General features: G+C 46.6%; 1 protein-coding gene across 1 annotated transcript; it reads right to left on the minus strand.

Moving 5' to 3' along the window:
* Positions 1 to 79: 79 nt before the first annotated feature.
* LOC139329472 (serine/threonine-protein kinase 4-like) lies at positions 80 to 25071 on the minus strand. Its single transcript, XM_070959812.1, has 11 exons — positions 24643 to 25071; positions 21360 to 21440; positions 19351 to 19479; positions 18547 to 18661; positions 18157 to 18321; positions 17817 to 17984; positions 17553 to 17690; positions 17192 to 17323; positions 16623 to 16833; positions 8289 to 8440; positions 80 to 2932 (listed from the first exon to the last, which is right to left on the minus strand). The coding sequence occupies exons 1-11, from the start codon at positions 24684 to 24686 to the stop codon at positions 2774 to 2776; spliced, it is 1494 nt and encodes a 497-aa protein (XP_070815913.1). The 5' UTR covers positions 24687 to 25071; the 3' UTR covers positions 80 to 2773.
* Positions 25072 to 25697: the final 626 nt, after the last annotated feature.

The raw sequence follows: 25697 nt of genomic DNA on the forward strand, positions 1-25697 counted from the left end.
TATCAGTATTCATCAACTAAACTTGCAGAAAAGTCTTGAAACTCAGAACATTTCAACTGTGAAAGAGCAAAAACAACTTCCCTTCGTCTTTATTCATTTATTAAACAAGCAAACAGAAACAACTGAAACACACAAACATCTGCGCTCACACACGTCGACGGCTTCCACCGCACACTTTAAGGCAAACTTCAGAAACATGACAGGCGTTGACACACGAGGGAGGAAAGCTCCGGAAAGACGAGTTAAGAGTGAAAACCTTTCCAGGTAGATTCACCTGCAGACGTCCACTCATTTCCTGTTTGCTCACAGCTCCTCATGGAGCCCAGTGACGGCTTGTTTGTTTTCCTGCTCGAACGCTGAGCAACAGAACAAACGTCGTACAAAACATGAAGATACAGCAGGAACGAGGAAAAGACGTGTGAGCTGCTGAGGATGAAACAGCAGCCTGAGAGAAGACCATTCACGGCGAGTTTTCCACGTGTCTCCAGTTTTCGCTGTGCAGATCAGTGATTACTGGTCCAGTGTGCAGCTTTTAACCTTCCCGTCACGCTGCTGAGGGACCACTGAGGGCGCATTCGTCACCAGTTTGTGTATTTAAAGGTCTTTTCTGTCGCAGGAGGCAGAAACAAACAGCAGTTCATGTTCAAACTGAATCCGATCAGATCGGCTTCAGTTCTCCAGTGATTGCGACGTCATTTTTACAGCAGCAAACGGCTCAGCGTCACTTTTCGAACCGTCGAGCGCCATTTTTTCCAAGATTTCCCCTTTTTTAATCAAGTCAGCAGAAGCAGCTTCTGTGCTCATCACAAATAAAACATGTAAAACACAATGAGGCAGAAATAAAGGCTCGTAACAGAAGAAAGAAAAGTCCTGCACAGAGAGCTGGAAACAGCATTTCACCTTCAGCTCTGAAGAGTTTCTCCCCAACGCTTCATATTCAGAGCAATAACTTAATGAGAAGAGTCTGCAATAAAGACAAACAGCTGAAATATGTACAGACGCGACTCTTTGTGCGAAGGATCTCTGAAGGATCGACGGTCGTTTCTCATCGCCGCCGCCGTCCTTACTTTACACCCCTGAGGAGCTTTATGACCTGAGAAGCTGCGATCGGACGCGTAACCACTAAACCTACGTAGAAAAATAGACTCCTGGCTCGTGTTTTGTGCTGGAGGGACTGACCATGCGGAGGAACGTCAGCGGCGGAGCTGAATCAGACCTGGGTCACCGCCAGCGGACGTCTGGCGCTTTTGGCACTTTCTGGAGGGCGAGTCAAAGAATAAATCCAGGAAATAAAAGCTTTGTTGAATCCGTTCCATCGACGCGTCGACCCAGGTCTTTGTTTGAAGCTCCTGAAGGAAAACAGACGCTGGACGGAGAAATGAAACCCAAAGGAAAGACGACAAAGGACACTGCAGGTCAAACAACAGCCGGTCCAAATGTCCTGATTTAAGTCCCTTAACAGCTGAGAGGAGCATTGAGACATTCAGGAGAAGGTCTTTAACGAACCGTTCCTCCATATTTAATACCAAAAACCAGAAGTCATCATCATTAGACCTGAATCGAGGTGACGCTTTGCCCCCCTCCTTCTAAGAACAGCTTGACTAACCCTTCTAACACTGATGAGCAGACGTCGACTGTGACGAACAGTCAAACAAAGCTCTAATGCTCAGATTTTCTTTGTGACCTGCAGGTTGGAAACGCCGACGCCGAGACACGAAGTCTGAAGATTTGTGTCCAGCTGTTCGACAGGAAGGTCAAAGGTTAAAGTCAGACATCGAACCTGCATTCAGACCCACGAAGAGGAAGACGAGGACGGCGTACTCATATAAAACAAAGTGTTAATCCTCACCAGCTGCCAGAGTGACACGTCGTCATCATCATCTTCATCATCATCTTCATCTTCATCCAGGCCTGGAATGTAACTTGACTGAATGAGACGGAGGCTGGCTGAGCCTTTCTCACGCCCGACACCAAACTCTGGTTTTCGTGTCTCTGAACGTTCGAGCGTTGCTTCCCTTCCTTTTTAACGACAGAGCCAGAAGTCTGGATCAATATATTGATTTGATCTGTAGAACTGGAACATGATGAATTACGCCGACAGACGTCAACGATGGCTGCGCAGCATGTGGAAATAAAACTGAAGCTAGGACGAGTACCGGAGTTTTAACATTAAGAGAGAAAGCTTTGGAGGTGGAGAGCGAGGAACCGTCTGGACAGCAGAAGCAGACATGCTGGACAAACTTATCATCTGCAAACGTTTGAGGACCAGGAGGAGACGTCCAGACGTCCACAGTCCAGAGTGCGAGAGCTGAGGAGTCCAGCAGCATCTTCATCTATCAGCAATGACAGCAAGTACTGAAGACGAAGAGCCAGCAGTCAGAGTGACGCTGTACCACATGATGGAGTAAAAAACTAAACTTGAAGAGACGTGAGGTTTTAACAATCACTGAGGTTTCAGACATGAACAGAAAGACAGTCCCACGTCCAGACCTGCTGCTGCTGGGATCTAAGTCCAGCTTTCTTCACCCGTTCACAGCAGAAACTAAACAGCAGAAACTTCCTGAAGATCATCTCGAGAAGCACAATGAAGGAACGTGGACGTGAGATCAGAACAGCCCTGTGTCCTTCAGCAGTTTCACGTCCAAAGCGAGGACCGTCACGTCCTTCAGCTTCGTCGTCTGGAGACCTTTGACGAGCAGCTCTGAGTGTCCGTCTCACTGACCTCGCGGAGAAGCCGACAGGTGAAGCTGCTGCTGAAGCTCCACGTTCCCTCTCAGAAGTTCTGCTGCCGCCGTTTTTTGGCCTCGATGGCGTCCAGGATGGGCTTCCTCTTGGCCTGGTAGCGCTGACGGATCTCCTCGATCTCCTGCTCCATCTGCGGGTCCAGAGAGGCCAGACGGAGGCGCAGCTCCTCCACCGACCACGTGCTCACCTGCAAACAGACACACCTTTACCTCACCTGTGGGCTGATACGTCAAACACACTGAGCACAACATTCACCTGTGAACTGACATTAATTCAACGTGAAGTCATCGTCCAATCAAAAACAACCACCATTCTTTATTCCCGGCTCATCAAATATGAGGATTTGCAGCTTTTGTCTTGAGTGACAGTGAACTGAATGTCGTCACTGAGGGTTTTAGGAGATTGTAACAGACGATTTTGACTATTTTCAGACATTTATATACAGTGAACACATAATCAATGCACTGCACTGACCCTCAGCCGTTACGTCTCCAGCTGGAGGACAATAACTATCAGAGCGACTGCAGCTGAGCGGTTTTGTCTAAATTCATCAGTTCACGCGGTGAACAATCACAAAATGACTGTCAGTTATTCAAAGGCTTCACTTCACCGAGCAGCTGCTCTGAAGAAACGCTCGTTAACTTCTGCTTCAAAGGTCAAGAAGTCCTGACGACGTCCCCAGCTCCTCTCTGAGGATGAAGACCATGTCCTACGATGGAAAGCTTCATCCCTGCTTCTAGACGTGGCGGTATCAAAGGACACGTCTGAGTCTGACAGAACGACAGCTCTGTTCTTCACGCCTGGACGTGAATCCAGTTCAGCTTCTGTGACAATCGCGTCTTTACTTTGCTGCAGGATTCAAACGCTTCAGGCTCAAACATCAAATCCATTAATGGACGCTGAAGAAAATCTTCACGAGCACCTAAAAATATCTCCTGCGTGCCAGCGCTGATCAAGGTGTCTGATAAGTGAATCTATTTCAGGAGCTCTCAGCGGCTCCATCTATCGACATCTCCTCAGCGTCCTCTCCTCTCAGAGCCTCAGATAGAGACCCGCCGCCCGCTTTAGCTCATCCCGGGGGGGCTCCCTCTCTCAGCTTTTACCAGCAGCGCTCCGCTCTCCTGCTATTTATTACCCACAATCAATGGGGCTGAAATAACACCGGCGTCCTCGTCAGAAGACAGACCAGAAGGTCCTGCAGCTGGACGACCCCGGGGTCGAGGTACGGCAGCCCCAGAGGGTCAAAACCTGCAATCACTGTTTATTCATTATACCCTCAGTGATGAATTAACCGTATTAATTACAGGAATGCTCCACATACAGCGTCAAAGTGAAGCCCATCATCTCATCACCTCCCTCTGATCCACCCACTACGAATGTGATCAACAGCAGAGGAGCGATCAATACTCCTGATCAGATTATTTTTCAACGTTCAACCCTGAGGTGTCAGATGTCCCGTTCTGTCCGACTGATGAAGACCTCCAGTTTACAATCACACACGACAAAGAAAACAGACGTTTGAGAAAAATGTTCGCTCTCATTTTGAAGCAGACGTGCTGAATTGGCCTTCGGGTTTTGGACTGTTCAGCGTGACGTCCTCACGATCTGTCTAATACAACAAATAATCCCCAGATTAATCAATAAAGGAAATAACTGTCAGCTGTTTTCTGTCCACTGAAAGCTGCTGTAGCTGCTGTGAATCTCAGCTGGCGGCTGCTTGTTTCTTATCTGCAGGGAGCGTTTGAGACTCAGAGGACGGATTTCTGTGGACGTTTCCTTTAAACAAATACCTGAACACATAAACCAGCTGCTGTGAACGCTGCTGCAGTCTGTCAAAGTCTGATTCTCCAGTGAAGATATTTATTCAACGTTATCTGGTCAGCTGAGTTTTCACAGCAAACCGATAAAAACAGAGTGAAACAGCTTCACACGCCGGACGCTGAACGCTGCCTGAACTCTGCAGCCTGGACAGTCACAGACTTTAAGGAAGGAAATAAAGTGAAATGATTTGCTGCTGCAGCTGCGAAAAGCAGTCATTAAACATTTAGCATTTAAGCTAACATCTGGAGGAGCGCTGAGAGGACTGATCCTTCAAATAAACGACACGGCCGTCACAAACGCTTTGAGTCTGAATGGATCCAAATGCAGAACGCTGCCCCCTATCTGCTGGATGTATTAACAGGAAGCTGCTGGCTGACATGTTTGTCATGAACAGGTAAAATGTGATGTGTCGTGATGTCACTGCTGTGTTCACGGCTGGTTTCTGCTCATGTTGCTTACTGCAGAGTGACAAAAGCTTCCACATTGTGATGAAGAAACACACAAAAAGCTTCTGAATGGATCATGTTGTGGATTCTTAGCCAACTTAACACAAGCTGCAATCCCTCCAGTCTGCAAATCCTCCTTCATATTAACTCTACTCGTCTGTGTGATGCATGATTTATTTAAATCAGGTCACAAGTGGACTCGTTTAACCAAAACTCAAACCAGTGTGGCCTCTGGTGACGGTGTGGAAACCAGCAGGCGACTGGATGAGCGGCTAAAACCATTAACAGGACCGCAAACACGCCGCTGACTCCTGACGGCGGTTCACTGTAATGACTATTAACTGCTGTCGGTTTGAACCTGCAGCCTGGATTTAACCTTCTGTCGGGGTGTGTTAGATACGACAACGAGAGGAGAGAGGGAGGGAGGAGGGGGAGGAGTCAGAGGGGAAGAGGAAACATATAAGGGAGAATAAAAATAGAGAAAAGGGGAGAGGACGGACGGCAGCCATGGAGGAGCGTCTGCTTCTCGTGAATAATGCAGATTAGAGCTTTCATGTGGTGGACATGTTCTGCGCTGCATTGTCTCAGAAGCCACAGAGACGAACAACAGCACACGTCAGACAATGCAGCTTTAAATACGCACAAACGTGCTCGCAAGGTATTTCTACCGCACCACACCGCGACCCTGACCTGACCTGGAAGAGATCAGTTAACCAAAAAACCTCAAACTGACAGAAAGCGTTTTGGACCATGACGACGTTCTGGGTGGAAAACATCTGGTGGCTAAACACGAAAATAACTCAGCACACAGATCTAAAATTAACCAGTGTCAGCATGAGGCTGTCAGCCAGCTGCCTCCCACAATTAAAGATCCCACAAGAAATGAGCTTTTTATCCTCACATTTGCAAGTCTAATGGAACAATAAACCCCCCGAGCGGGACGTGCGTCGTCGAGCGACGCCTGTTTGATTCCACTGAACTGCCTGGTACTCTAACTGATGCAGTAGAGCTCAGATGTTTGCAGTAGAAGTTACTGCGATCGCTGTCAGATGTTAACCGGCAGCCTCAAAGGAAGACGCAGAGTTTGTGAACACGGTAAACCTGCATCAGGAGAGAAACAGAGGAGTGAGTAACAGAAGCTTACTCTTCATCACCTGCTAAAGGACGAAGGTGACAAACATGCAAACTCCTGCATCTGATGAGGTTTTGCTGATCGATCGATTTAACGTTCAGCATCAAATCCAAACTTAAAATAACTTTTTACACGTGCTAGCACGCTGTTTTCACACTCTCACCTGCTCCATTATTACCCTTATTTTTATCTCATGTGATTGTTGGCTGTTTTACTCCTTTTATTTTGTCCTGAAACATTTTAACTCGGGTTCAACCGTGTAAGACACTTTGTCACAGTGTTCAGAAGAGCTCCGTATAAACACACATTAATTATTATCATTTGTTCTATTATTGAAGATAACGTGTGGTGTGTGACATCTATTACATCTGACAGTGTGTACGTGTCACAGCAATGTGAGATACACTCAGAGAGGATGATGCTCTGTGTGTGTGTGTGTGTGTGTGTGTGTGTGTGTGTGTGTGTGTGTGTGTGTGTGTGTGTGTGTGTGTGTGTGTGTGTGTGTGCATGTGTGTGTGTGTGCGTGTGCGTGCGCGCGCTCGCAGTGAACATTTACAGTATTAAAGATCCAGCAGAACAAGAGTGAAAGTCGGGGTCAGCTGGCGGTTACCTGTCACTGTCTGTTAGCGCAACGAGTTGAAATGCACACTGGCACTAACACACACACACACACACACACACACACACACACACACACACACACACACACACACACACACACACACACACACACACTCGGCCTGTCAATAAATCTTCTAAATTCAAACATATTATGGAGGATCCAGACGAGCAGCTGGAAACACTGCCTGATGGACAGGAGTCCCAAACCAGTGTCTGTCCAGTGATTACTGGACTGGTTTTTTACTGGAAAAATCTCCTTACGTTCAACATATGAGTCTCTCCTGTCAGTGAAAGACCAACCATGGAGGCTTTGGTGAGTTTTGTTTCTGTTCTTGTGTTTCGTGCTGATAAAACTGGTGTTTGTGTGAATGGAGTCTGGTGAGAGCGACGTAAGAGCCGCTTCTGGTTAAACAAACAACACTTAAACTGGATGTGAAGGGATCCTCTCCGTGATGCCGTCAGGTGCTTCTGAGCCTGTCAGACGTGAAAACACCCGCAGGGATCTGACTGCACGCCGTTTCATGGCTGCCGGCTGCTGCGCTCTCGTTCAGCACTGAAAAAACGTCAAAAACTGTCCCCGTTCGTCACTTGTGACATGTGAGTCCATAATCAGATTACGAGACCAGAATTTTTGTCGGAGACACTGACGTCTTCCAGGACACGTGGACGCCGGCACCGACTGGAAACTCGGCACAAAACGTCACGATCATCGATCGGACATGAAACGTAGGTCAAGCTGAAAGCAGCAGAGGACATTGTTTTATCTGTTTATGTCTCTCGCTGAACCGGTTTGATGGTTTGTGGACAGAGAAAACAGACAGTTGAGTTGTTCTGCAGCAGAGGCCTCTGAACAGGCAGCAGGGTGGTCTGCTAAGAGCAACCATCCCATATTTAAAAGGTCACATATTTAATATTTAATTCCTGCAGCAGCCATTTGTCCTGCTTAAATGTCTTTGAGCGAGACAAACAACTGCTGCCTCACTCACTGTGACGTGTTTTCCATCAGGCGTCAGCTGACTGCAGAGGACACAGAGCAGAGTCTTCATCTGAACAGATGATGAATTTAACACCTTCAGAGGCTTTGAACTGAAATCACCTCAGACTGTTCCTTTACATTAGAGGTCTGAAGCCTCAGAAATCTGAGACAAAACGTGAAACAGAACTGGAGATAATTAGACCTGATCCAACGTTTCACAGCTGCTTTCATTATGACACAACGTGATCGGAGGTCATAGCCAGTCCCCGTGGATTTATTCAGGGTTTCCAGACCCTGCCTGACCCCAGTCTGACCCGGGTCCTGGATCAGGTCTTAATTGTTTGGAACGAGGGATGAGACGGCATCAGATTTAAGCACTGAGGCCGGAAACATCACAGCAAACTGTTTCATCACGACGCTCCATCAAACGCTCCTGAAACACCGCCATGATTTCAAACCTCTGCGGCAAATCAGTGATACTGTACAGATAAAACTGTCAGAGTTTCACCACACACACAGAAAAACACACACACGGTTTGTGACTCACCACCTGAAGGTCTCCTTCAGCCGGCAGTTTGCGGTTGTCTGCGTTGTTTTCTCCTCTTCCTCCTCCGTCGTTGTGACTGTTGGCCTCCTTCTCCTTCTGCTCGAAGTACTCCAGGAAGGACGGCTTGGCCGGCTGCATGGTCTCGTCTCTCCCTGTTGGACGTGGACATTTACTTTGAGACAGATTTCCAGTGAAAAGACAAACATTCAGCAGTTCATGCTGCGAACACAGCAGAGGACAGAGCGTGGACACACGTGCTGGTTAAATGGGTCGAGGTCGCACACGCAGGCCTTTCTGAGGAGGAAGCACGCCGAGTGAATCTAATACTCTAAGAGTCATGAAAGGCTCTGAGTCAAACATGAGAGACATTCTGTCTTCTTAGTTAGCAGCGATAGTTGAAGACATTTGTGAAATATTTCTGTTCACAGGCTCCTCTTTCACCTCCTCCTCCCCTCTCTTTCTCTGCTCCTTTAAAAGCTCCCTAAAGGGAGGATGATGAGGAACTCCTCAGCCCAACCGTCGCATCATGGCTCACGATGAGACATCAGTTTGAGACGACAGAGTCCTCAACGATTCAGCTCAGTGTCTGTCAAAGGCTCGTCTCTGTGGGACTTTTCAGCTTTAATGTCAACACTGAGACAACAAAGTGTTTTTATGTCAAAAAGTCTAATTACATCTGCTGAGATTTAACGTTGCTATAAAAATAAAACACGAAAAGGTCCAAGAGGGTTTTTTTATAAGCACTCTACATCTACTAACTGCACCATCACTGCAGACACAACAGTCGGCTGAAGGCGACACCAGATCCTCTTTTTTAAAGGAAGTGCGGAGACGATTTCCTCTCCCGCTCTCACCTTCTGCTGCAGAAGCAGAATGAAAAGGTGTTTTTGTGTACGTGCAGGTAATGAGAGCAAACACACCTGCGCTCACGTGAACGAGGAACTCCATACATACATGCGCTGTGATGAGTAACGAAACGAGCAAAGACTGAAGGGAAGCAGCAGCGAGCAGACTCAGCAGAGAGAAAACAGGGTGCTGCACTCTAAACCTGAGCATGAACGGGCAAACACAAAGACGAGTCGCCTCCCAGGATCAATGAAACGCTGCGTTATTAAAGCAGCAGTAAGCACGGAACGAGATGAGAAGAAAATATCTGTGCTAACCTGATACAGCTGTTCATCAACACCAGTGAGCCCTGGCCAAGATCTGAGAGTTGAGACTTTTAAAACTCACTTGCAATGAAAAAAGAAAAGGCCGCAGAGGCTTCAGCATCTCATTGGTCCACAATTTACCATCAGCATCCATTTTAAAGCTGGTTGATTTGATTGAATTCACAGAGGATTTAAAACCTGGAACAACAGTCTGTCCGGCCGGCTTCTCTCTGCGCTTACATGCATCATAACGACGCTTTCATTCATGCTCAGTGATCAGACATACGCACACGTCCTGCGTCGCCTCTTTTTAAAATCCATTTTGAGCAGTGAGAAGTGAGTCGGCTGCAGAGGTTCACGGCTGAACTCTGGAGGAGCACTTTAAACAGGACTGGAAACAAAGTACTGTGATGGCTTTGTTCTCAGCTGTGAAGGAGCTTAAATGTGCTCAGATGATTAAACAGAAGATTAAATAAAACAAACTGACAGACTTCAACACGAAGCACCAAAACTGCATCAGCCAACGTCAAGTTAAAAAAGATGTGATGGAACAGAGAAGCTGAAAGCGTCGTTCATCTGTGGGTGATGAGCAGAGGACGATCCACGTGTGTCTTCATGTCTTTACTGTGTGCACGCATGGAAACGGAAACAGCCGTGAAGACAATCAGTGTGTGGAGTTACTGAAACAGCACTTAATTTCACCCAAACGAGTCGATGAGCGCAGCAAATCAACGAGTTCATGAGCTGAAGTTCAGCCTCTGATTCACAGCTTTAATCAGCAGAGGCTGAAACAGGCTCCTTCTTTCATTCATTCACATGCTTGACTTTCTATTACGGTCTGTTAGACTGACCCTCACGCTGTGTTATGTGATAACTTGTAATGTTGTCTGAACTTAAAGTCGTCTATTAGTCCACTGGAGGTCTGACATCAGAAAGTCAGAGCTGGTTTATGCGTTTACGTGGCAAAGAAATAGATTTACTGCCAATAATCAGGTTACATAAATGGACAAGGAATAAGTGGACTGACACTCCAGAGATCAACAAAGACAGATTTAGATCCAGCAGGTTGTGAAGCTTTAACAGCGGATTGGTCGAAGGCACTCAATGGTCCTTATTGTCCAAAGTGAATTCAAATCTCTTTGTTTGCTGCCTGCAGAGTCCAGAGAGTACGGCCACATGAAAATCCAGGAGGAGGAAGGCTCCCAACACCTTCCTCATGGACGCCTCAGCAGGACAGACGTATGGACACAGCAGTGGACGATACAAGCTAAAATTTATTCCACAGTATTTTTGTGTTTTTCACTGAAGACGGTTTATTTTACTTTTTAGAGCAAGCACTGAGCCTGAAAGTGTCCGAGCTGGTGTGGTGTTGTGTTACCTTCACATCCTCGTGTTGTTAGAGTCTGCGTTACAACGAGGAAAATAGTTACTGGATGTAACTCCAGTTCTATGAGTGAGTGTAGCTCTCTGCATGCATGTTATCAGAGCCACAGTGAGGCAGAGTAGTTTTAATACAGCAGTAAAACATTTATCAGAGTAATGACAGTACAAAGTGACACCGGCCATGTAAAGCCTTCACAGTCCTTATGTCTTACTAAATGAATGCACATCTGTTATTTTATAGTTTTGGTACATTTGATACTATTGAAAGTATTGTATGTATTGATACTTCTGAGTCCTAAAATCGAATACATCTACAGTACACATGCAGCAAATAAAAGGAAAAACAACAATGCTGCTTGACTAAAAGGATGTCCATGGGGGGGGGGGGGGGGGTACGGTCCTGGATTAACAGTATCTCGGGACTCTCTGGTTCTGACTGCTACACTGACTGCTGGTCTCATGTGTGGTTCTGTGGTTTGTTTTCAATCAAGCACAAAATCAAATGAACGTCTCTTAAACTCCTTCTGACTGTAAAACATCTTATGGATGTTTATTCTTCACTCTGCTGCCAGGTGTCTCTGCGCCGGACTAAGACGCCAAGAGGACGGACCCCGGAGACGTCACCGTTTGAGGAAGCCGGCAGCAGTTTTCCCAATATGGAGTTTTTTTCAACCTAATCAGATGAAAGAAGGTCAGAGCCATAAAAGCCATCCTCCAGCATCTCTTTGATTCTGCTTTGCTATCTGCTGTTGTTGGGGAACTTGAGCAATTATCTGACTGCTCAAAGACTCTTTCCGACCGCGCTTCATACTCCTATAAACTGTGACCTGCTGAGCTTTGTTGGTTGCTATGCCGACTACATGTGGAGGTAAGCAAGCGTTTCCTGTTTTCATACGTCTGCGCATCCTTATGATGTTTTCTGTCACATGTTGGGACCTGCTGCGTTTGTGTTCTCGTTAGTATAAATCAATGCTGAGGAAAGGTTCCGGCTAAGAAAAGCCCACGCAGTCATTTAAGTCAGATGCTGCACGTCGTGAAAAAGCACATTTACAATCTCAGCGTTTGGCTCAGGAGTTCGGAAGCTTCTTTCCTTCTCTGCCTTTTAGCTCATCTGTCTTTCATGTCATTTAAGAAGTATTAATCCATCTTCTGCTCAGACGGACTCAAACATGCAGCCGCAACATGAGTGAGTGTCAGACTGGTAAGCTTTGAAAGAGCTCACGCACCACGTGAGGTTTCAGACATGATTTCTCACCTTAAACTTCAGATCGAGACGTCGCTGAGAGCATGAAGCGGAGTACTTCGACCTCAGAGTACTTCTTCATCCTAACTTCTGTGGAGGTTTTATTGATAAACCAGATGCTGCCACACCCGTTCAGCTCTCATAATGAAATCATCTCATTTCGGCCCTTTTTCCACATTGTGACAGCAGTGATTAAGACTGCGTGATGAGGGAATGGAAAAGACATCAAAGTCTTCTTACTGGAAGCAACATTTAATCAAAACATTTATTTTAATTGAACTACAATATTGAACTGTAACCAGAAAGGCTGCCCGGTCAGCTGATCAGGACCAAATGGACCAAAAAATAAATAAAAGTCATTTAAAAAACGTCCTGGCCATGACTGCTGTTCACCCACTGACGAACCCTTTTCCTCCCTCTGTGCTCCGACAATGACCCGCTCTCCTTCAGTTCTGCGTTTCCTGGCAGCGCTGACGCTTTGTTGTGGCCTCTGAAGCAGGCTGAACATACAGCACATGTTTAAGAAAGCACAGCTTTTAAGCTTAAAGGGAAGGCCAGCGCAGAGTGGCCTCCAGAGAGGACGGCCATCTGCTCCTGCTCCTTCCAAACAAAATCAAACTTTAATAAAGCAAAGAGATGCAGAGCTGAGCAGCTACAGAGAGCTGTTAACTGCTTTTCACTGGAGCCCTCGTAAAGAGGAAAACACACTGTGCTTCTATCGACTGTGTGCAAATCCACTCGACTGTTTGCACCTCTGAGGGCTGAGAGCAAGTGCGCTGACGACAGCAAAGCGTTTAACAGAGTGAAGATTAGTGGAAACCATGAAGGCGCAGAGAGAGGCGGGAAACTCCATTTCAATAATTCACGTGTCAACATCATCACTCCACCTGCATGCATCTCAGGCCACGAACGCACCGTTCATCCAGTGTGTGTGAGGCAGAGGAAGAGACGTCCTGTCGTCTGCTGTCCAGTGAGTCTGTCTCACAGCTGGAGAGCGACGACACAGCCGAGATTCACATCGTACGTTTAACAGCTGTAAACGTCCAAACCGAGATTTTAAAACGGCCAAATGCTTTTCTCATTAACCGACGTCAGAGGGGTTACTGTCACTTCCTGTTGGATCAAATCAGAGCCGCTGACTTGACTGATGTGAAGAAAAGCTGCTGTCAAAGCACAGGATGACACCTGTCTGACTGTGATGTCCGTCAATTTGAGAAAAACTTGAGAAAACTTCTTGCAGAAGAAACACTGAGCAGAAATCTGCTCATATGTAAAAGGTCGACAACACAAAACTTTAACCATTTTAACATCACGTCAAGCTATTTCTCTAAATAAAGCTGCGCTGAGGGAGAAACGTGAGGCGTGCAGCGTCTCCTGACAGGGACAGGTGTGATTTTTGGGGTAATTAAAGGTACCTAATGAAATGCTCTTGAAACTACAAGCTAAACCCAACAGTTAGAAATATGATGGCCGCTCAAGCCAAGTTTACCCGGTGATCCACTGGAGCTAACGTGCTAGCTTACGTTAGCATGGGAGCTGCGCCACAATCGGAGACTGGGAGCCTTTCAGCGAGAGAGGAGAGCAGAGAAGGAGGAATTTAAGGAGGTGAACCTGTAAATAAATCCTTAATTCACTGAGTCAGATGTCACAATGCTGGGAGAGGAGCAGGAGGGAGGGCGGATATCAGAGAGAAGAGCCAGAACATTTCACATCTAACTCAAGAATTATCTTCAGCAGACACGACCGGAGAGACACGTCAAAGCATCCCAGCGACTGTTTACAGAGAGAGTTTTGTGGAGGACTGAGTTTGAGATGCTGCTGGCTGCATTAGGATATCTGTAATTGAATAAATCCACCCTGATTTGAGCAGAATGAGGGATGAGAGCGACAGAGAGGCTTCCAACGTGGACTCTGGTGAGCGAAGCTTATGGCCAATCAGCGTAAATTAAAAGGCTTTTTATTATTCAGCACCATTAGGGAGGATCAATACTTGATCTAATATCTTATCTCAATCCTCAAGGCCCCTCCAGGATCAGATGGTAGTCATTAGTTTGGGACACACACACACACACACACAAACACACACACACAAGCTGACGCAGACACAGCTCTTAACAAAAGCACTCAGGCAGCACAGGCATCACACACACACACACACACACACACACACACACACACACACACACACACACACACACACACACCGCTGAACTAATGTATTTATGAGCTCTAAATGTTCCTGTGTTAATGCGGTTGGAGCTGCCAGCACTGGAGATCCATGCTAACTCGATAGCACGACGTCAGACAGGAGACAGAGTGTGTGCGTATTTATGAGCATGTGTGTCAGAGAGTTTTAAGTGGTGATCGTGTGTGTGTGTGTGTGTGTGTGTGTGTGTGTGTGTGTGTGCGTGCGTGTGTGTGTGTGTGTGCGTGCGTGCGTGCGTGTGGATGCATCTCCCTGCTGCTTTCATACAGAACACTGTAATATCAAATGTGTGCATGTGTGTGTACATTAGTTATGGTGCCTACTGATCGGCCATCTTTAATGTGTGTGTGTGTGTGTGTGTGTGTGTGTGTGTGTGTGTGTGTGTGTGTGTGTGTGTGTGTGTGTGTGTGTGTGTGTTTAAATTGGCATCATTAATCAGCCAGGTGCTGACTCCACCTGTATGTTCAGCTCATTACACTCTGGTTCAATCCCCATTACCTCGGCCTATCGTGAGTGTTTCAGTGGGGCGCTGCAGGGTGGGAAATTAGCCCGCTCGCCATCCAGAAGCTGCTAATTCCTGTCAAAGGCTGCTGCTGCTACGAGCCCCCGTGGCTTCAGCAAAGCTCTCACTGGATGCGGTGTGGGAGGTTTAATGCTGCGATATAAACTTCCACAGCAGCTTTGTTTTCATCAGCAAAGTGCAAACACACACACACACACACACGTCCAGACTCAGCGTGTGGCGGCGTCTCATTGGGCTGAACTCTCTGCATGGAAAACAAAGACATCAAACACTCCCACAGACTGGCAGCACTGATGAACAGAGTCCAGCTCCTGTCCAGACTTCCTTCCAAAAGCAGCCAACACATCCAACGCTCCAAACTCCCACACGGCAAAACGACTCCAGCAGACTGGAGCAGCATCTCTCACTGAAGACGGCGTCCAACAGAAGTTAATGTGTTCATGGAACTGAGCGGGACCCCGACACGAGTCTGTCGACTACCAGCCGTCAGCTTTCTGACAGACGTTGATCCTCCCTCCTCAGGACCACACCTGCTTCCTACCGTCCAGGCAGGTTAAGTGATTACATCACACCAATTCAGGGAAACTGCAGTCCACAGAGAGCTGGTCACTGTTCAATGATGCATTCAGACACTCCTAATCAACCATTATCATACTGATCATATTTACCAGGTTTTTGCATTTTTTTGGCCGTCAGTCACATCCCAACTAGAATCACGTGATTGTACTTAAAACTGGACCAATGAAAAAAGTTGCTGCTGTGTGTAATTCAGAGGAGCCAGAGTCTGTTCCTGGAAGGTTTACTGACAACATAAGCTCCTTATTACTGTTTGAATATATTTAGCATTTCAGATCAGTACCTGGAACTTGCCTGAGTTCACCAGAGGTATCAACCAGCTCGTCCCATGTTAAGGCCCGATGGCTAATGCAGTGATTACTGACTTAGAAGCTGGTGATGGGAGGTTGGACGGGAACCTTCAACGCTCTGAAGAACACAGTCCACAGTCAGCTGACCTGTGACCGAGCTCATGGTTGCAGAGTCCAAAGACAGAAAACCAGCAAGGCTCGTGAGGACAGGAGGTGCTGAACGCTGATCTACAGACTCTGAAGAAAACATTTAAAAAGTTTCAACAGCAGGAACTTTGGAAGTTATTCGCTGCTGCTGCTGCTGGATGAAGACATTACCTTCCAGGCTTGTAGCAGGTAAATAAGGGCACCTCCCTCAGTGTGATGGCCACACTGCGCCCTCTAGTGGATGAAAAGGAAACTCCAGCTACACTCGTTTGGACCAGCTCACATAATGAAAAACATTAAACAGCTTTGATAAAGAGCGTCCACTTAAACTCACTGAACGTGGTTTTTAACAGCTGGTCAGCAGCTCAGTGTCATGTCTGATATGACGACGGCGTGGGTAAACCCTGGTGATTCAGGTGATTAAGGCTCACATCACATCGTTTGTGATAAAACCAGCCTCATTTTTACTACTACTACTTGACTATAGTCACGAACATCACTATCACAGAAACACCCTGAAATATCGAGATTTTGTTCAAGAGCCATGTCGCCCCCCGTGTCTGCCCTTGGATTTCAAGCAGATTTCTGTCCATCAGTGGGACAATCAGTCCACATGGTAACTTTGTTCCTCATCAGCTGCTTCCTCTGTGTTCCTCGTGTTTTCAGTAAACTGGGAGCCGATTCCTCATCGTCTCATCGTCTCAGTCTGGCGTGATGACCTGTATTTGTGTAGCGCGTCTCTACACGTGCAGAGGATTCATTCGTGACTTTAACACGTTATGTTATGACTGATCTCCACCACGTGTGTGTCTTACTTTTCATGGTACCGGCCTCTTCCTCGTCCTCGTCATCGGAGTTGATGACCATGGTGCCCAGTTGTGACTGCATGGTTCCCGTGTCCTCGTGTTGGATCATAGTCTGCGCCGTCCCGCCAAGCGACCCCGCTAAAGAACCAGCAGCCCTGATGGTTCCTGAGTCGCCGGTTCCTGCTCGCACCATCGTCCCCTGGTCCACCTCGTCCTCGTCCTGAAACACATGAGAGGGGGTGAAAACTCCTCAAGTGGGAACTGATCATGTGATGATCAAACCCAACAACATCAAAGAAGATTCTTTAGCTTTAGCTGTTTCTGGAGCCTTTTTAGCTCCTTTCTGTTCTTATTCATTTGTAATTTCTGAATGAATCCACTCTTCCTCAGCTGATTTTCCATTCAGGCCTCAACAGTCGACATTTCAATGTCTTTTCTGCTGGAGAAGAACCTTTCCATCGAGGCCAAAGCGCTCAGAGACGGAGAGTTCTGCCTCAATCCAAACCACAGCAGATGACATCTTCCCACTCAACACCTCCCTCCATGTTTTCTTAAACTCTGACTGTTGCTGTCTGTACCGAGTTATCGTCGTCGTCTGCGTCTTGCTCTCTCTGCTCCGCCTCCTCTTGTCTCTTCAGTTTGATCTCCATGGCGTCTGTGATCAGGGCTCTGAGGGTGGAGTTGGGCTTGGCTGATTTGATGAATGGATGCTGACGGCAGGGAGACAGCGAATGAGAGAAAGAGGTTAAACTCAAGCGAAATGTGCAAACGCATGTTTGGTTTTCCTCATCAGCACACACACTAACAGCTGAAGCCTCTGAAGAGTACTGGCATTATCCCTCTGTACCCTCGTTAACATCTACTGCAGGTTTGATTTTAATGTCCCATCTGTAATTTTATGTTTTCAGGGTTTCTGGCTGAAAGACACTTGGAGTTTACCTGTAACAGCTGCGTGGCAGTCGCCCTGTTTTCTGGGTTTTTCACCAAACACTGGCTGACAAAGTCTTCAAACGCCTTAGACCACAGTTCTGGTTTCCTGAGCGTTGGCGGAGGGTTGGTGGGAATCATGAAGATGGCCTGGAAGAGGAGACGTGACTCAGAGAAATGCTCAACATGACTAATAATAAACTTCTCCTCCTTTGCCTCCTTCTGTCTTCATGAAACGTCTCTGCACACAAATACACGCTGGACAGACTCCCTCACCCTCATTGGATGGATGTCAGCGTAAGGCGGCTTCCCCTCCGCCATCTCGATGGCTGTTATCCCCAGAGACCAGATGTCCGCCAGACAGTTGTAGCCGATCTCCTGTATGACCTCCGGAGCCATCCAGAACGGCGTGCCGATGACCGTGTTCCGCTTCGCCATGGTGTCCTGAGGAGCAGAGGAGGAACCAGGAGTGACCGTCAAACCCAAGCTGAACATTACAGACACTGGTCTCCCTGTGGAGACGCATCCTTCAACTGCTGTTTCTCTCATTTAATCCCCACATCCCCCTCGCCTTAAGCAAACATTCAGTCAGTGTACGCTGAATCCGTCCGCTCACCGTTAGCTGTCCGGCGACGCCGAAGTCGGCCAGCTTGGCCTGACCCTCCGAGTTCAGCAGGATGTTCCCGGCTTTGATGTCTCTGTGGATTTTTCTCATGAAGTGAAGATACTCCAGACCCTTCAGAGTGGCCTGCAGGATGGTGGCAATCTCCTCTTCTGTTAGCTACAACACACACACACACACACACACACACACACACACACACACACACACACACACACAATAAGGAAATCATGAATACACTGAGGTTCTTGGAATCATGTGGAGTGTCGTCCTCTTTGTCCATGCAGACACATGAACACACACTTCTGTACGGTGACACTTACTAACACACACACTAAATGCTCTATACAAACTGTGTGTGTGCGTGCATGTGTGTAATCTTACCGTCTTGTTGCGTATTCGGATGATATCCGACACCGATCCGGCTCCACAGTACTCCATGACGATCCACAGGTCGCTGTTCTTGAAGTAGCTGCCGTAGTACCGCACCACGTGGGGGCTGGACGCAGATTAAACTTACAGTCAGTCGATCGTAAAGCAGAACACTGAACTCACTCACACTCATTTCAGCTTTAAATTCAAAGTTCGTTTTCTCTAAGTACAGAGCGTTTTCACCCAGTCTGTCAGACACCGAGAGTTTATCCGTACGGCGGCAATTCAAAGTCAGACAAAAGACTTTAAGAGGAGACAAACTGTATATTTAACACAAGACAAACACAGAAACCCCCAGTGCAGCACTGCAGTACAGTAAAGTGCACGATATGAACAAATACTCCCAAGTTTAACTGCATAAAAGTGCCAAACAGAAGTGTTTTAAGGCAAACTGGAGCTTTTCTGAGCATTTGTTCAGTTTGTCCTCTGGGGACGGGGAGCAGAACTGATCCAAGACCATCTGAGACCATCTGCCTGGATGGCTCGTAACAGAGCTGCAGACCAGAAATGTGTTCAGGCCCCACTCCACTCAGTGCTTTTCAATGCACAATAAGCAGCACGCTCTAGATTCAAGGCAGTACGATCCACCGCGATGAGGAGTGTGAAGGTCGAAGCAAACAGAACACTCTGATGTCTGGAGGAGTGGGGATGTTCGCTGATGGAAACCACCTGAAAACCTGAAAGACTGTTTGATGTCAGACTTGTTTCCGCTGTGGGTGAAAGACATTTGTGCTCATGAACCATGTGACCAAGTACCTGTTACACTGCTGCATGATGGAGATCTCCTTGATGATCTCCTGAAGATCAGACTCCACAGGAACTTGTTTGATGGCTACGATCTCCCCGGTCTCTTTATAATTGGCTTTAAACACACAGCCATACGACCTGCAGACACACAGACACAGATTCAACATGTGCTGTTTGACGTACCTGTGATAACAACACATCGCTGCTCACGTCAGTCGATTAGCAAGCAGGCAACAGCACACAACAGAACCATCTGTAGTAAATCTGCTGGCAGGACGTAGGACAAAACCCCTGAACACCTTAAATCATAGAAATTACATATATTCTCTATAACAGAGAATATATGTATATGATCCCATCAACACATGAAACTCTGGACGTCCACTCAAAGACTACAACTGTTCATCTTAAACGTCCCCATCGTCTTATTTTCCAGACCTTTGCTGTGCCGCATGACTGACAGACATGAAATCTTTCAACATTTTCACTGACTGAAGCTTGACTCCACCTGACAGCAATGATCAAAACATCAGCCTGAACATTTGAGGACACGTCTCTCTGGAAACTGCATTTAAAAACGTGGGTTTAGATTAAATGTCAGGACCAGACTTCAGTAGCAGCAGCAGGTGGCGTGACGGCTGAGGGCTGTCGGCCCTGTGAGCCGTCAGTCCGGTTTAACCAGCGGGGGTTTTTGACAGCTCGTGTAACGTGTTGGAGGAAATAAATTCCTGCCGTAGCAGCTCTATGAACGGCACGCTGAAACGAGCTAGCTTGATACTAAAGTCGTGTCGACGTTTGGTTGCACCACAGTTGGTTCATTTTAGATCCTCTGGTTTAAAGTCCAAACTATCCAAAATGATGCTTTCACTTCCTGTGGCCGACTAGTGAAACATCTTTTTTCCTCGATTTGGGTCTCAGCTTGCCATCAAGGGTTGATGGTGGGTCCCGAAGTCACAGACTGAAGCTGTCACTTATGCCTCTGCTGGAAATATATCAGCTGGTCGAACCCTCAACCCTCGACATTAGAAATTACACTCAACGAGGTTACACCTCAGCTTCCACACAGCTGGTGCTGATGAGTGGAAATGAGTCTGAAGTGTCTCTAAAGCCTTGAAACAAACCAAATAATCCAACGCTGAAGAATCACAGTGACAGCAGATTGAGACGAGCTTCACACGAGCAGGATTAACATTCAAACGTACTGGAAGTGCCTCAGTATTCACCTTTACAGGAGAAAAGGCTTCAGAGATGACGACTCTCTCTGTGTAAGTGCTGGAGAGGATCATCGTTAATTAAGGGACTAAAGCTGAACCAGGAAGGAAACAACGTGGATGCTCTTCAGCTGGTTCTGTTGGGATTCTGCGTGCTGTAACTCACGTTTATCAGCCGTCAACATCTGTCACGTTAGATGTTCCTTCCTGCGTTTGCTCTCGACCGTTCTCTCTTCATGTTTTCACACCTTTTCGTTTTAACACATCCTGGGTTTGTTCTCGCCTGCCCAGGTGAAGTGAAAGGATCCAGTGAACAACTTTTAACATCGCTGGTGTGAATATTCGCCTCGTTTACACCAGCGTGGCCGATTATTGGCTCGCATCGCACAAAGAAACTCCTCACAGAGTCTCTGTGAAGAGGTGTGAGCCGCTAAAACACTGCTGCTGCTCTCACACACACACACACACACACACACACACACACACACACACACACACACACACACACACACACACACACACACACACACACACACACACACACACACACAGAGCGTCAATCAGCTTCTCAGAACAGGAAGTGCGTTGAGAAACAGGATATGAAGAGGCAATGTTTATGTTAATGGCGGCAGAGGAGGGAGGACGAGACAGACGAGTAACAGAAAGCATGGAGGAGAGAAAGAGGAAATGACAGCCGGTTAATGAGACATCTTCTAAACGCAGACAGAAATGTGGACAGACAGGCGTCCTCGTCTATCAGGACGGGTGGAGCGCCTGTGTGTGTGTGTGTGTGACTGCATGACTCACCCTTCACCCAGCTTCTCCAGCACATCGAAGACATCCTCCGGCTGCTTGGTGAGACTGTCCTCACTCAGCTTCTTCAGCTGCCTGTGAAGACAGACAGAGACAGGTGAAGGTGGTGGAGGACGATGAGAACAGAGCGGAAACTAAAGAAGAAACTGAAGCTTTTCGATGGAAATATTTAGTTTAGTGTCATTATCAGTTGATCTGCCTGAATCGATGAGCAGTTCGGTCGATAAAACGTAAAGAAAATCAGTCTGAAATGACTAAAAAACAGAGAAAAGCAGCAAATCTTCACATTTGAGAAGCTGGAGACAGAGACTGTTTGACATTTTAGCTTAAAAAGGCCTCAATGACCGATCAGTTATCACAGAAAAGACCTTTTAATGTTTAATGTCAGCGTCACCAGCAGATATTCCTTCATGTGTTTAGTCAGGATGTGCCGGCTTAAAAAGTGAGAACCAGGCAGGATATTTCATTTATCCTCCTTTTCTGGGACGTGAGCAGCACTACAAAACATCTCAAGATGTCTGATAAGTCGAGACGGGACAAAAATAGTCTCAGTATACAACAAAAATAGATCCAACATGTCCGTGTTTGAGGACGGGGACAGGAAGACAGAGGAGAGATCAAATGAAGTAAATGTTGAATAAAAGACGGGACGACTTTCAGCACTGTTCCCAGGTCAGACTCAAGCGTCCAGCCTGGACAGTGGTAAGAAAAGACACCTGAGAGCTGCTACCTGTCTGACTCTGAGGCGGGTGACATCACGTGAGGCACGACATCAGTGTTTATCAAATCTGTTGCATCAGTGGATGTTTCTCGTAATGTGAAAAGCTCTGAAACAAACCGCCGTCAGACTGCAGCCTCTTCCCGTCTGTCTGTCTGTCCGTCTGTCTGTCTGTCTGTCCGTCAGTTGGTACAGCCTCTGGGCAAAACGTTTTACCCGGCCCGGCCCGGCCCGGCCCGGCCATATGCCAGGCTGCACAGCACATTGCCCTCAAACCTCAAACCACAGAAGAAATACAGAGCTGAGCATTCAAATGCTAATCCACCGTGTCAGCCCACAATCTGCATTTCAAGTGGACTCAGAGCTTCTACGAGTGTGTCTGAAAGTCCTGGACACACATGTTTACATTACTAAATATAAAGTTTTCTTTCTTCTTTTCAAATACCTCTAATTTTTCTGATCTGGCTCTATATTCAGTGGTACTAACTGCTGCTTATGGTGCTGTTCTTCCCTGACAGAAGATCACTTACGTACGTGGAAATGCTCAAACAAAAAGCTTCTGGGCCTCTGGACTGCTTTCATTCAACCGTGATGTTAATTAATTACAATTTTGAACTGCACTGAAGTTTTTAACAGAGTACTGCAACAAAAAATACTATTTCTGTTCTGATCTGTCAGTGCCTACAGAGTTTTTGGGAGTCCCACATTTATCTGTTCATGTCCCAGACTTTCCAAACGGAGACTTCAGAGACTGAGGGACAGACAGTCTGAAGGCCTAGTTTTGTGTTGAAGACGCTGGATGACACTCAGAGATTCAATTTCCCTGTTTTTTACCTGAATTTACCTTCTATTAAAATAGTTTGGAGGACTGTTTCAGGACACTAAAGGAAGTAAATTAACTTACCTTAAAAACTCAACATAAAGGCCTGAAATGACCTTAAAACTCCTCCACAAGCTGAATGAGGAAACACTGGACGAGTGAGAGGACAGGATAACTAGAGGACGGCGTGTTTTACCGTCATGCTCTGATAAAGACAGAATAGGAACTCCTCAGTTCCTGCTGTCAAACACTGAGAGAACAAAGACAACAAGCATGTTTTCTAAACTACACAAAGAGCTCCTCTTCTTTAATACACATCTGTCATTATACACACGTTTAACAGCCCTGATCACCTTCTCTGAAACAAAAAACACCTTCATTAACGTCAGAAAATAATCACACATTTATGTTTAAAGCATCAACCTTCAGGAGGAAAGAGCAGGTGTGTGTGTGTGTGTGTGTGTGTGTGTGTGTGTGTGTGTGTGTGTGTGTGTGTGTCCAACGAGTGTGTCTGCTGTTCAAGCAGTCCTCTACAAACTACATGTCAACAGTGTCCTTGGGGACACACTGATTAAGGCTCAACTAATTAAGTTAATGATTAGTTTCATTAACAAGTGATCTTCCAATTGATTTTTTGATTGTTCTATCTGGAAATGCTTCTATAGTCTTATCAATAATTTAAAAGCTAATCATGATTGACCCACATTTCCTGTTTACTCGCCTGTATAAACACACATACTCACATCTGAGAAGCAGGAATCGGTGAATGTTTGGATTTTCCTGTGATTAAATTTTTGCTAATGGGCGAATGAGTTCATTGATAACTGATGGAAAATCCCCAGAATCAATGCATTTAAAGTCAATATATTGTGTCTATACTCTTGTCTTAGATCACACAGGTACAGGTGTGAGTCAGGTTGTTTGTTCAGCTGACTACATGCAACACTGACACAGGGAGTGGAGGCAGACATGACAGCTGGCTTAGTCACAGTGTGGAGATGATAAAGCCTCAGATATCACAGAAATACTACACTGACTCAGTCCAGCTGTTCCCGGCTTTAACCACTGTATCTGAATTCCTTCCGGTGGTCTGGGTTCATTCCCCTGATGAAAACCCCCACCTGACGACCACCTGACGTCACACCCACGGCTTCAATCCAACACACTCGGCTCAGTTTACACACAGAGATTAGACAGGAGTTAGAGCCAGATTAGTAAACACAGTTGAGGCGTTAAACTGGATCAGCAGAGCTTTGATAGCGACGGAGACCAGAGATCAAGAGATGCTGATTCAAGGCGGACTCACGTTTAACGGGTTTATGTCCGCCTCTGCTGCAGGTGAGCAGCTTACCTGAGCGCAGGCTGACAGAAACACGATATTTTCTGAAACCTCCCGTTAAAAACCAAAATGTTCTGGTCCTATTAGCTTCACGAGAGCCGAAGTAAAACCTTTCATTCACACAACGACACGCGTGACAACTGCGCCAAGTGAAAACCGCTCGAGATCCTCTCGAGAAGCGGAGCCGTTAAAAGTTGTTCACGTTTCCGTTTTGACGGTATTTAGGCAGCTCATGTCCTCTGACACCCGCTTATGTAATGTCATCTAACTTATCCCGGGCTACCGAGTTTCTGTGGCAGGTTTCTTCATCCCGCCGCCGGCTAACTTCAGCCAAACGCAGATAAAATCAATGAGTCTGTCAGACATCTGAACCGTGTTTTCACTCTTAGAAAAACGTTACCTGCGAGGGTGATTCCTCATCTGCACTTTGTCCTTGTTCTCCATGTCGTCCTCTTCGAACACCCACAGTCCTTCCAGCCGTCTGCAGTCAAACTTGACCAGGCTTGTCAACGTTTCAAACTAGACACTCAATGCTAACAGTAACAGACCACCGTCTGCTAGCTCGCTAACTGGCTAGCGGCAGCTAGCGGAGAAGCTAGCGGAGCAGCTAGCCCGTCGTCCTGTGTTACCGCTGCCTGCTAGCCGCCGAAGACACGACGTCTATTTATCATTTTGTAAAACGACGTTCACGCAGTGTACACGCTTCGTCCAGCTGCCCTGTCCTCGCCGTTGGGTTCATCCTCCTCGAGTCTGGACAACTTTGAACTTGTTTGACAATCCGCTTGGCAGCCGTTGTGACATCCTCTAGAAAAAAACCAGGAAGAGTAGTGAAGAGAGGGGAGGAAGGCGGTCCAAACAAAGGCTGCAGTGCGCGCCGCCGGCAGGAGGGGGCGCCAAACACACCGAGAGTCACAGCCATGAGTCAGTGACACGCGCTGCCTTCTGGGACTGCAACAGGTTAAAACGGTCAAAAAATCTGTATGCTGCCCTAGAAAAGCTTGATTTTTGAGCTTGCTGTTGGTGCACAAAGGAAATGGAGACTCACAGCTGCAAGAAATGTAAAGATAAGCAGCGACAGCTGCAGAAAGATCTTACAAGATAAAAAATAAGTGATGAATCTTTTACTTTAAATCTGTGTGAAGTCTAACTGACAGTGGCAGCTTCTAAAGCTTCAGTTTGTATCGTTTATATCAAACGATACAAACTGTGTCATTTCCTCTTTGTCTAAAGTATTAGAGTACTTTTATTTCTTATATACCAACTAATCAAAACAAAGTGGTGTTCAGTGCTAATATAGTGTAGTATGTCCAACTTTACACTTACATTTAAAAACTTACTGGCAGATATATTTCGGGAACAACTTCTTGTTGATGTTTCCAGAGTATTCTACAACACATGTACAGCTGCAACCATTAACTGATGACTCTGAACTGTTCAATGACCTATTTTGATAAC

This window comes from Chaetodon trifascialis, chromosome 3 (genome assembly GCF_039877785.1).
Source record: "Chaetodon trifascialis isolate fChaTrf1 chromosome 3, fChaTrf1.hap1, whole genome shotgun sequence".
Taxonomy (NCBI): Eukaryota; Metazoa; Chordata; class Actinopteri; order Chaetodontiformes; family Chaetodontidae; genus Chaetodon; species Chaetodon trifascialis.

Bases quoted from the DNA above. Each gene is read 5' to 3' on its own strand.
- LOC139329472 (XM_070959812.1), bottom strand. From the start codon at position 24,686: ATGGAGAACAAGGACAAAGTGCAGATGAGGAATCACCCTCGCAG. The intron at 19,480-21,359 runs GTGAGTCATGCA...GTGTGTCTGCAG, and splicing joins CTGGAGAAGCTGGGTGAAGG to GTCGTATGGCTGTGTGTTTA. The intron at 2,933-8,288 runs GTGAGTCACAAA...GTCTGTTTGCAG, and splicing joins CTGAAGGAGACCTTCAGGTG to GTGAGCACGTGGTCGGTGGA.